The sequence below is a fragment of the Anabrus simplex genome, chromosome 11, assembly GCF_040414725.1.
Source record: "Anabrus simplex isolate iqAnaSimp1 chromosome 11, ASM4041472v1, whole genome shotgun sequence".
NCBI lineage: Eukaryota > Metazoa > Arthropoda > Insecta > Orthoptera > Tettigoniidae > Anabrus > Anabrus simplex.
Genome location: NC_090275.1, coordinates 86,895,718 through 86,908,089, shown reverse-complemented (window position 1 = coordinate 86,908,089; position 12,372 = coordinate 86,895,718). Strand labels below are relative to the sequence as shown.

At 38.2% G+C, this 12,372-nt stretch overlaps 1 protein-coding gene across 4 annotated transcripts in view; it reads right to left on the bottom strand.

Annotated features, from left to right (window-relative positions):
• The window catches only part of LOC136883507 (fatty acid synthase), an 830,097-nt gene that overhangs the window by 538,227 nt on the left and 279,498 nt on the right, over positions 1-12,372 (bottom strand). For all 4 annotated transcript variants that reach the window (XM_068229677.1, XM_068229680.1, XM_068229678.1 and 1 more), the window contains one exon: positions 9,604-9,801. In XM_068229677.1, coding sequence (XP_068085778.1) covers positions 9,604-9,801 — 198 coding nt within the window. The remainder of the gene's footprint in view (positions 1-9,603; positions 9,802-12,372) is intronic.

The window sequence follows — 12,372 nt, the reverse complement described above, 5'->3', positions numbered from 1 at the left end:
GATTTCGGAGAGAGGTGACTGTACTTGTATGTCTGGTTCACTTTTTACCCCGTTTGAGAATTGCCTAGTGTTCCTTTAGATCTTTTGGTACACCCCTATTTGACCTATTATTCCACATATGGCAGTGTTCTGTTCCCGTAATTGTTTCGCGAGTCCAACGCTATTTGTAATAATTGTCCATATAGACTGTATACCCCTGGCCAAGATAATTTTCAAGCAGCTGAAAAACTGTGCTTTGTAAATTCGCATCACTTGCATCATTTATATTGTCCCTACACGCCATGGTTATACTTCAGAACGTGATTATACACACGCTTGTGCAATCACAAACCAACTACGCAGCTAGTTGCACGAGCGCTAGGCTACCTTCAGAAACAAAACAAAGAAAGTGCATTGGGAGGGAAAATCGCCATGGCCATGTGGTTTCTGGTGAGTAGAAGCATTCATAAGGGTATTACTTTCATCTTTCTCGCACATATTTGTGACCAAAATAGATCCCAGCTGCGTAGGAACGACTCCAGTTCAAGGTGTATTGAAAAGGTGGACCCTTTAAGTTTTCCTGTTTTCCTATCTTCTATCCGGGCTAACTCGGATACGGTCCACAGCACGGCCACGCGCTGTAGGCAATAACTCGGATACGGGCGTGAATGTGTTAATAACACTTTCTTTCTAGACCTAATTTATTTATCCATTTCCATATATGCATCTCCATTAATATTTGAATTTAGGGCGAATTTCCAGGTCACACCATTAGGAGCGCCACTAGCGAATTGTCTCCCATTTTAACAAGGCTAAATCTGGAAATGTCACGTATTGTTTCTACTGTATTTGATGCTACTTCTGCACGCTTAAAGATGTGGGTGCCAGTTCACTTTCTGATACATTTGAATTTTGTTTTCATCAGTAAGAAATTTCACAACTTTCTCCTAATTCATAAGTAGGCTGTCACAAGACAAATATACAACACGCTAGTTAACTTCAGACGGTTATGTTCCTAATCCAGATATAGGCTGTCAGACGAAAAATATTCGCTACCCTTCACCCTACCACTCAGTACAAAATAAGTTTCTAATTTCTGAATGTAATGTGAAATACAAGCACAAACAGGCTCACTGTGTTATTCAGCAATCTTGCTGATAACCGGCAAGCAACACTGAACGTTCCTGAGCCTAGCATCTTCCTCCCCGAAGGTGCAACTTATCCTGTGAAGTTCAAGAATTCATCCAGTTATCACACAACTGTAGCGAGGGCTCTTTCTTATGTGAGTTGGAAATCACCTTCCCTTCACACAGGATGACAAATAACATTTTCAGGGATAGGAAAAATGTGATCGTACTAAGCAGTAATAGCAAAAATTTGTGACACAATAAGTGAGGTATTCTTTATGGTAAGTACATTTAAAACGATGAGAATCAGGACTTTGAATTTACAATGTGCTAAGTGGGAAAACATATTAATGAGGGATGCACAAACGAGATTTCAATATGTTACACCTGAAAAAGAAACAACTTAATTAAAATAGAATGACATATTTCATTCTTGAAAGAACACCTTCAGATTCTATTAAATCATACTCAGATATATAGAAATAAATGTATATGTTCATTTCTGCTTAAATACTCAGGAAATTGAAATCTGGATCTTAATGATGTCCACCTTGCCTCAACTGGAGAAAGACAAGGGAAGGGGGCATTGTGATAAATTGGTAGCCAAAGCCTTGAAATTAATGACAGTTTCAAACACCTAGAATACAAGGATGGACATGGAGATTTAGCAAGAGGGTGAAACACGACAATGCATTTTACCAGTGTATGAAACCTTGTCTAGAATAATGAAGTACCAATGAAGTGTAAAGAGATAATCTACAGAAGGTACTATACACCCATATTGATTTTTGGGCTGAGGCCTGGACAATAACAAGTATGGAGGAGAGTAGAATTCAAGCCAGCAAAATGAATTACCTAAGAAATATGATAGGAAAGACAAGGAAAGACGGATTGAGAAATGAAAATGTGAGAAAGGAGCTCCGAATGGTAAACCCAAATGACAGAACTGATAGGAGTAAACTAAGATGATTTGGACATGTAAAGAGGATGGATGAGAAAAGAATGCCAGACAGATGTTGGGGATTTTTGAGGGAAAGACAGCAAGATGAAAACCTAGAACAATGTGGATTTATTCAATAAAGAGGATTGTAAGAAGAAGGAACCTGGACTGGGACAAAAAGATGTAAGAGGAATGGTGGAAGGAAAAAGAAAGGTAGAGAAGTGCCATAAATGCAATGACCTGGCAGGAACTGGATAAGTGGAAAAGAGGAGGAGGATGAAGTAGCTGTCAATAATTCATCTGTACCTCCATGGTAGAATGTGATTACTATATAATGGCACAAACCTGTGCAAAGTCACGATTTGGAGGGGGAAAGGAGAAGGAAGTTAGCGAGGGGGTAGCTACTGCTGTGCTACTGGGAGTGAAATGAAGCCATGCCACACTAATGTAGACACCAGGTGACCTGCTGACAGCAGGAGTAGCAGCACGGACAAGGGATGTGAACACTTCCGTGGCAACTAGCTTAGTAAATGTTCCTCCCCTCTCACTCATGTTGTAGCACACAAAACTAATTTAGTGCACAACTAAGGTTTTGTGCCATCAGATAGTAATTGTGCTTTATAAACATTAAGAATATTCAGTCTCTATGTGTCGGATAGCCTGGAGAGCTGCAACACAATTGCATTCCAGAGATTGTACTTTGCCCCACTAATTCAACAGATCGCCACTTCTCCTGTGATTGTTCTTCGCTCTATTCAAAGTTGTCCAAGTTCTTTGAGGAAGTTCAAATCCACGGGACTACTACCGTATTTCTTGAAATCCAAGACAACCTTGAATGCAAGACGACCCCCATTTTTTGCTTCAAAAATTTTAATCAAGCTAAAAAAAGTGCTTTGTAAAATCATGTGAATACCTTTCTTGTACAGAACGCATTTTTAGACTATCTTTGTCTTCATGCCAACGTCGAACATAGGCTTTAGTTATGCCATATTTTTTTGCGGCTGCACAATCATTCCCTATTTCCTCGGGTTTAATAACAATTAACTTAAAACTGGCATCATATTCTCAGAGAGAACCTGTTGAAAATTTGCTGGTAATACCTATTCCACGCATCTCTACAATACGACAATCCATCAGGAAAATATTCTTGCTGTCTATAAAACTGATACATTTACTCAGCATCAGGTACAACCGCCTGCTGCTACATGCATGTCTTGCTTGCTGGGTTCGGCCAACTTCAGTGGCTAGCGATGTATAGGCCTAATCACGGATGTTGAAGGTCAACGGACGAGTTTACTGCACCATGGAAGATAGGAAAACTTAAAGGGTCCACCTTTTCAATACAAAAAATGTTATAGTTTATTTATAACATGTATTTGCACTTGGAACTAGTTTCGACGCTGTTTGGCGTCATCATCAGCCAAAATGTGGGAAATAGGCCAGCATGTAGGCATTTATATTACACAAGGCGTTACATTAAACAATACACATCTTACAAGGAGATAAAAACAGGGACGAATATAGAAACAAATGAATCGTTGAGAAAGCAAAAGTTATACATATTAAAAATAACCTTAACCACACATCTTGCAGTGCGAAAGTAATCTTCTTGAATGATTCCTGAATATAAAACACACGCGCACACATTTCTGAAGAGCCAGCAGGCAGGACAAAGTAAAGTGAAACCTTAAGAGTTCTTCTGAGAAGAGTTCATCATTTTTTCTATGTTCCGACTAACTAATGAAGTCTCCCTTGAGTTCCTGATAAACATACACAACAGGAAATTCTCCTTCACTCTCAACAATAGCTATAAAGACCAACGGTAAATTTCATTTTAAATATTGTGCAGAGACGTGAAAGCATGAACTTGAACATGATATAACTCCTTCATTTAACCCAATTTTTTTTTTTTTTTTTTACACAAGGTGTTACATTAAATAATACACATCTTACGAGGAGATAAAAACAGGGACGAATGTAGAAACACATGCAACGTTGAGAAAGCAAAAGTTATACATATTAAAAATAAGCTTAACCACACAACTTGCAGTGCGAAAATATTTGCCTTGAATGATTCCTGAATACAAAACGCACGCGCACACACTTCTAAAGAGCCAGCAGGCAGGAAAAAGTAAGGTGAAACCTTAAGAGTTCTTCTGAGAAGGGTTCATCCTTCTTTCTATGTTCCGACTAACTAATGAAATCTCCCTTGAGTTCCTGATAAACATACACAACAGGGAATTAAACAATACACATCTTACAAGGAGATAAAAACAGGGAAAGTTATACATATTAAAATAACCGTAACCACACATCTTGTAGTGCGAAAATATTCATCTTGAATGATTCCTGAATACAAAACACACGCGCACACATTTCTGAAGAGCCAGCAGGCAGGAAAAAGTAAAGTGAAACCTTAAGAGTTCTTCTGAGAAGAGTTCATCATTTTTTCTATGTTCCGACTAACTAATGAAGTCTCCCTTGAGTTCCTGATAAACATACACAACAGGAAATTCTCCTTCACTCTCAACAATAGCTATAAAGACCAACGGTAAATTTCATTTTAAATATTGTGCAGAGACGTGAAAGCATGATCTTGTACATGATATAACTCCTTCATTAAACCAATTTTTTACACAAGGTGTTACATTAAACAATACACATCTTACGAGGAGATAAAAACAGGGACGAATGTAGAAACAAATGCATCGTTCAGAAAGCAAAAGTTATACATATTAAAAATAAGCTTAACCACACAACTTGCAGTGCGAAAATATTTGCCTTGAATGATTCCTGAATACAAAAAGCACGCGCACACATTTCTAAAGAGCCAGCAGGCAGGAAAGAAATAAGGTGAAACCTTAAGAGTTCTTCTGAGATGAGTTCATCATTTTTTCTATGTTCCGACTAACTAATGAAGTCTCCCTTGAGTTCCTGATAAACATACACAACAGGAAATTCTCCTTCACTCTCAACAATAGCTATAAAAGACCAACGGTAAATTGTATTTTAAATACTGTGCAGAGATGTGAAAGCATGATCTTGAACATAATATAACTTCTTCATTTAACCACCTTTGAAAGTCTCTCTCTATATTACATAGCTTCATTAACACACCATTCTGTAGAAGCACAAAATAATCTTGTAATCTTCACAGGTCCGGTATTCAGCTCGACAAGAATATAAAATTGGTATTAAGGAATACGTTTTTGAGCGTTTGGAGGTTGACTGTGCCAGTATTTGTGGTGTATTGTTGCAGCGTTACGTGTAGGGTGGGGGCAGGTTTCTATGATGTTTATTGCGGGACATGAGGCGGTAAAGCTATGGCGCGAGATGAAGAGGAACAGAGTGTGTTGGATAGTTTAGGTCTGGGGAGCGGCCATTGTTGGATTAGGAGGGGAAGTATGGAGGGTGATGTGGTGAAAGTGTGTGGCGTGACAAAGTATTATGCATAATCTGAAAGACAGATCTGTTTTTCGGGATATTCATGTTTTTGAAAAATTCAATGAGAAAGTCGAATAGGATCTTAGGTTTCTCTGAGATATCATTTAAGTTTAGGTTGAGATTGAAATATTGGTCTAAATGAATATAGAGGTTTTCAGTGACGTCTAGGAAAGAACCTTTGTTTAGAATATCTAATACCTCAAGATCTTGATTTATTTCAATAAAGTTGTGCTTAAATTCTTTTATATGTAGGCCGACCACGGAAAAACGGTTGTGTTTTATGGCATTGACATGTTCTGCATATCTGATTTTAAAGCTGCGTCCTGTTTGCCCTAGGTAAGAACTTTTGCAGTCTTGGCAAGAAAACCTATATACACCTGATTTAGAAAAAGGACTACTTTTATTTATTGATGAAGAGTTGTGTAGGATCTCTGTGCTTCTATTGTTAGTACGAAAGGCTATTTTAACGTTGTGTTTTTTAAGAACGTTAGTGACGTTTTAAATTTCTTTATTGAAGGTAAATGTGGAAAACGTGGCAGTGCTAGTATTGTCTTTTATTAGGGTGGTTTTTGGGCGGTGTCTGAATTTATTGATTATTCTTTCAATAAAGGATTCATTATATCCATTGAATTTTGCTATAGAGCGAATGGTGTTCAATTCTTTATTTAAGTTTTTTCTCGACATCGGAATTTTGAATGCTCGGTCTACTAAGCTATTATATGTAGCCGCTTTGTGTGTTTGGGGGTGTAGTGAGTCATTTCTTATAGTAGTGGCCGTTTGAGTGGGCTTTCTATAGATACTATATGTGAACGAAAAAAAAAAAAAAAAAAAAGGGTTAAATGGAGTTACATCATGTTCAATGTTCAAGTTCATGCTTTCACGTCTCTGCACAATATTTAAAATGAAATTTACCGTTGGTCTTTATAGCTATTGTTGAGAGTGAAGGAGAATTTCCTGTTGTGTATGTTTATCAGGAACTCAAGGGAGACTTCATTAGTTAGTCGGAACATAGAAAAAATGATGAACTCTTCTCAGAAGAACTCTTACGGTTTCACTTTACTTTGTCCTGCCTGCTGGCTCTTCAGAAATGTGTGCGCGTGTGTTTTATATTCAGGAATCATTCAAGAAGATTACTTTCGCACTGCAAGATGTGTGGTTAAGGTATTTTTAATATGTATAACTTTTGCTTTCTCAACGATTCATTTGTTTCTATATTCGTCCCTGTTTTTATCTCCTTGTAAGATGTGTATTGTTTAATGTAACGCCTTGTGTAATATAAATGCCTACATGCTGGCCTATTTCCCACATTTTGGCTGATGATGACGCCAAACAGTGTCGAAACTAGTTCCAAGTGCAAATACATGTTATAAATAAACTATAACATTTTTTGTATTGAAAAGGTGGACCCTTTAAGTTTTCCTATCTTCCATTCTCAGTTCAATACGGACAAAAATGAAATTCTTATGTTTAAATTTACTGCACCATGGTATGACCATTACATTCCGCCCTTGCGTTTTTCATGCACATACCTCACAATTTCATCTTCAACTTCTTTAAAGCATCCTTGTTGCAGGCCACTGAATGAATTTTTGTACAGCACGCATTTTTTAAGCTACAGTAGAGTCTCAATTATCTGACTTAAACGGGACCTGGAGTACGTCGGATCACCGAAAATGTCGGATAATACAGAATAACTTTGAAAATGAACTAAAACAAACAGGAAGGCTATACTGTATTACGTACTATGTTTTACGGGACTCTATTTATTGACTTATTAATTCAATTGTACAGTAGATGCAGTACTCTTTTCTTACTACGCCTGTAGCCAGGTGCAGATGTCTTGGCTTGGGCTGCAAGAGTTTTGATGTCTTGAAATTCAGCCCAGTCTCATCACAATTAAAAATCTGATCACTGGTTAATCCTTCAGCAAGAATTATTTCTTGAAATTGTCTTTTAAATTTCACAACCTCATCGGATTTAGCTGACAGTTTTTCTCCACAGATATTAAACTGCCCAATGCCGTACCGTTTTTTCCACCGATCAAGCCACCCAGCACTAGCAGTAAAATTAGGGTCCCTTTATTAAACCCCTTCTGGATATACACCGCCATTTCTTGCAGAATGGGGCCAGATATTGACAAGCCCTTTTCCTGGATTTTAGTGAACCAAAGAAATAGTGCTTCACTTACTTTTTTGTACTCACATTTTCCATTGTTTTTTTTTTCTTTCTAATTTTCAGTGCATCACTTGTTGCCCTGGTAGAGCACCACTTTTCAATTTATTCCCTCGTATGTTTCCAGTCTCCCACTGTAACACGTCCAACACCATAATCTGAAGCGATTTTTTGGAGAGTTTCCCCTTTGTCCAGTCTTTTTAACCCACTCTACTTGTCTTCCACAGAAACAATCACTTTCTTACGTTTACTCGCCATACTCACAGAGGATATGAAAACTATAACATCCGCACCCAACCAATACTACACTGAACAATCGTACCGCATGACTGCCAGTGCTTGTCCACAGTCGCACCCTCCACACCCCGTGTCCCAGAAATGCATCCACCTAAAGTTCAAATTAAGCCTACCAGTGTCGGATAACACGGAGTGTCGGATAAGCAAAGGTCGGTTGAGCGAGACACTCCTGTATCTCTGTCTTCACACTAACGCCGAATTATGACTTTAGTTAGGCCTGTGCCGTATTTTCTTGCGGCTGCATAATTATTCTTTTTCCATGTGTTTAATAACAATTAAATTACGATTGGTATCATAAAATCGATGAGAACCCGTTGAAAATTTGCCAGCAATACCTGTTCCACATATCTTTACAGTATGACGATCCATCACAAAAATATTCCTGATGTCTATAAAACTTAATTTTACTAAGCGTCAGGTACAGTAGATGTGTTATAACTCTGCCGGTAGGTAGCCGTGGCCTTTGTAAGAATTTGAAGGCTTGTATGTTTTGGTGCCTTTCTGCAGATTTGAGAAACTTTTTTTGTAGAGGCTAATAGAATGTCATTCTCTCTTCACTATTTACCGAGATCCAGTGACGTTACACAGAGGCACTGTACAACCAGTTGCCATAACTAGTGACGTATGATAAACAAGCGGTCGTTGATTGTCAATGTGTGTGTGTGTGTGAAGTAGTGTGTGGTTACCGTGATAATTGTCAGTGGTGTTTATTACTGTTAGGTCGCTAATGCAAGATGAACTTTGATTTTTTATGAGATTCTGAGAAAAAAAACATTGTCTTGGATTTGAAGAAATACAGTATTTAGTAACCATGAAGTCGTGAAGAACAGAAGTTGCTCCTGCTTCCTATTCCATTGTCCCCTTCTCATGATGTGGATGTCAGTGGCAGCTTGTGGTCTCTCAGGTCGGGGGCACAGTACTTTTCCCCACAACTCTTTCTTTGCTGCTGACCAGTACCACCATACTCATACAGGTCTTCTGCGACAATGCGACCATGGAGATCTGGCTGGCTCATGCTCATAGGGATTTGTGAGGACATCTGTACTGCTACGGACTCTGCCCAGGTGAAAGCCCATTGCCGCACCCTTCCTCCCCCCTGAAACTGTTCATCATCACGTTTCTCCCCTTACATCTCAACCCCTCTCATTATCACTTATACTGGGACAGAAGCTTGAGAGTCCGTGCCTTATCCTCAATCTGAAAACATTTACCAGTGAACTGCGCGTTGAAAATCAGCTACCTAAGTTTGATATTGCTGAACAGTCTCCCTTATTGAAGAGAGTTTACAGTTTTACAATGAAATGTAAATTTCTTAACATTATTTGAGTCTAACATTTGACTTCAAATGTTGAGAGAAAATAAAACGAACTTTTCGTTCTCTAGAGAGGACACCATCCGGGAGTCCTTAAGAGCCGACTGCTACTGGTTGAAGTTTTGTCTTTTCAATAGTTGGGCTGTTGCGATGTTTTCTTGATGTACCTCTGTTTCCTGTGACAGGTGAGATGTCTCTGTGTATTGGAAGATTGGCATTGTTCTGCCAGCGATGATTAGGATAGGATATGTGGTTGAGGACAGGTAGTCAGTGTGCGACAGCGGATATGACTTGAATTTCTGTCAAGCTTAATATATTTCTTTGACACTTACATAATCCAGAATGTGTCGGATAGCTTCTAACGTGCGGCCCGAAACTATCAGGAGACGAGGGATGTTGTCAGAAGGTCTTCCTCCATTCTTTTTTTCCTTAAGATTCTTCTTCAGCAGTATATGGGCGTTAGCACCTCCAAAACCAAAGGAACTCACAGCAACTAATTTACCATCCCAGGGCATTACTTCTGTAACAACCTGCAAGGAACAACAAGGTGGTATCAATAATGTGCAACTGCAGTACAATAGAAGGCTTAATAATATAGTCACCCATTTATCCTTTTAACAGGACATTAATTATCTCTATCCTAAAATACTGTCTCAAGATCAAACAGCAATACTAATTTTATCTGACACTAAAATATGCTTGCCATGAGTGATTTATATGTATTCGTAATAAATTTTGAATCATAGCTTCTAAGCAAAATTTCAAATGCTGTGACATCTGTACAGAAGGTTCCTGATGACTGATATTGAAAATTTTATAATGGTTTTCACAATCTGATCTTGTAGTTGTTTTTCCAATTTTTAGATTTCCCTCCACTTTACAAATCCTTTGGGAGTTGTTCCTCTGGCTCCAAATATTAGACCTTAATATATTTTGAAATCCAATCGATAAAAGCCGGCCCTGCGGTGTAGGGCTAGCGTGCCTGCCTCTTACTCGGAGGCCCCAGCAAGGTAAAACAACGAAAAATTTATATTTATTAATCTATAAGAAATTGGTCCCCCTGTGGGTGGGGGCGGTAGAATAACACCCACGGTATCCCCTGCCTGTCCTAAGAGGTGACTAAAAGGGGCCCCACGGGCTCTGAACTTTGGAGCGTGGGTTGGCGACCACGGGGCCCTTAGCTGAGTCCTGGTATTACTTCCACTTATTTGTGCCAGGCTCCTCATTTTCACCTATCCTATCCGACCTCTCTTGGTCAACTCTTGTTCTGTTCCGACCCCTATGCTATTAGGTTTGCGAGGGCTAGGGAGTCTTTCATTTTCAAGCATTTCATGGCCCTTGTCTTCCTATGGCCGATATCTTCATTTTTCGAAATGTCGGATCCCTTCCATTTTTTTCCACTCTACAAATTCATCATTCATCAAACCATATTTCATAAATCATCCTTCCAGATCACATCTAGAATGGTAAACCCTGAATACGGTCAGAAACATTGATCATTGATCAGATAATCAGCCAAATATGATTAGTCTTCTCACGAATAAATCCACCGGTTTGGACATACAAAATCAGCAGGTCCAAACAAAGACACCAATCAGATACGGTGGGGTGTCACGTAGAAGATCAAGGCGAGTCGGAGCGCCTGGAAGCCCAACAGATGACATGCAGACACATCAGATTAAGAAAAAACTAAAATTCAATAAACCAGGACCATTTTCATTTTTTGCAACATTAAATATCAATTCAATTATGAAACTTGGCAAGTTAAAACATTTAACAGATGTATTGGACCAGCATAAGATAGTAATAACAGCTCTTCAAGAATTGCACAATACAGATCAGGACCCATTAGAATCAGGAGGATCGTCTTTACAAAGGTCCTCCAGGGAAAAGAGTGATGAAGAATGTTCCTCAATTTGGAGTAGGATTCTTGGTCCATAACAGCATATTAGCTTCAACTGAAGCTTTTTCTTTGACCTCCCAAAGAATGGCACTCTTAACAGTTAAAGTAGAGAATAAAACATACACAATGATAAATGTCCATGCCCCAACGAATGACAAAAATAACAAAGAAAAGGAAGAAACAGAAAAATTTTGGGAAGAATTGGACCAGTTGATATCAGGTATCTCTGATACACATATTAAAATTTTACTTGGTGACTTCAATGCTAAAATAGGAAAAAAAAAAACGATTTCGTACAGTAGTGGGTAAATGGCCAGCGCATAAATTTACAAATAAAAATGGTCAAAGATTAATTGATCTTTGTATAGATCATGGATTAATTTTGGAATCTACAAGGTTTAAAAGAAGACCACACAAACTAATGACTTGGAAATGCCCTAATATTAAATTGGGGGAGTTCCAGATTGACCATGTGGCCATGGACAAGAATTATCACAAAGAAATTTATAATGTGAAAGTACTCCGTGGGGTAGACATAGATTCAGATCACTATATTTCCAAGATTAAAATAAAATTAACACCAAAAAAGAAGAACAAAATATCCAAATCCAATAGGAGGAAGAAGTATGACCCTAGTTATTTAATTAATAATAAACTGACGTCGCCATAAGACCTATCTGTGTCGGTGCGACGTAAAGCCCCTAGCAAAAAAAAAAAAAAAAAAAAAAAAAATAACAACTGTATTTTGAAAGGTCTAAAACTCCTCTAAAGCGACAATTTGGGGACGGTAATTGAAAAATTAAAAACCATAGCTGAAGAAATTGCTCCTGTTAAAAAATGAAAGAAACAAGCTTGGTGGAATGTGGAATGTGACACAGCGATTCAAAACAGGCACAAAGCATGGTTGAATGATCAACAAAAGAGAACAGAAAAGTCCCGTGAAGAACTAAATAATGCTAGAAAACAAACAGCCAAAGAAATCAGAAGGGTTAAGAGAAATTATCACAAAGAATCATTAAACGCCATAGATGAAGCATTCATACAACATAAGACGAGGGATTTTTATAAAATGTTTCGACAATACCAATCAAACTATACTCCACCAACACTTATGATGAGAAATACAAATGGAAAACTGGCACATGGTAACCAAGAGAATGCAGAAATTTTAGCTCAATACTTTCAAGAATTACTTAAT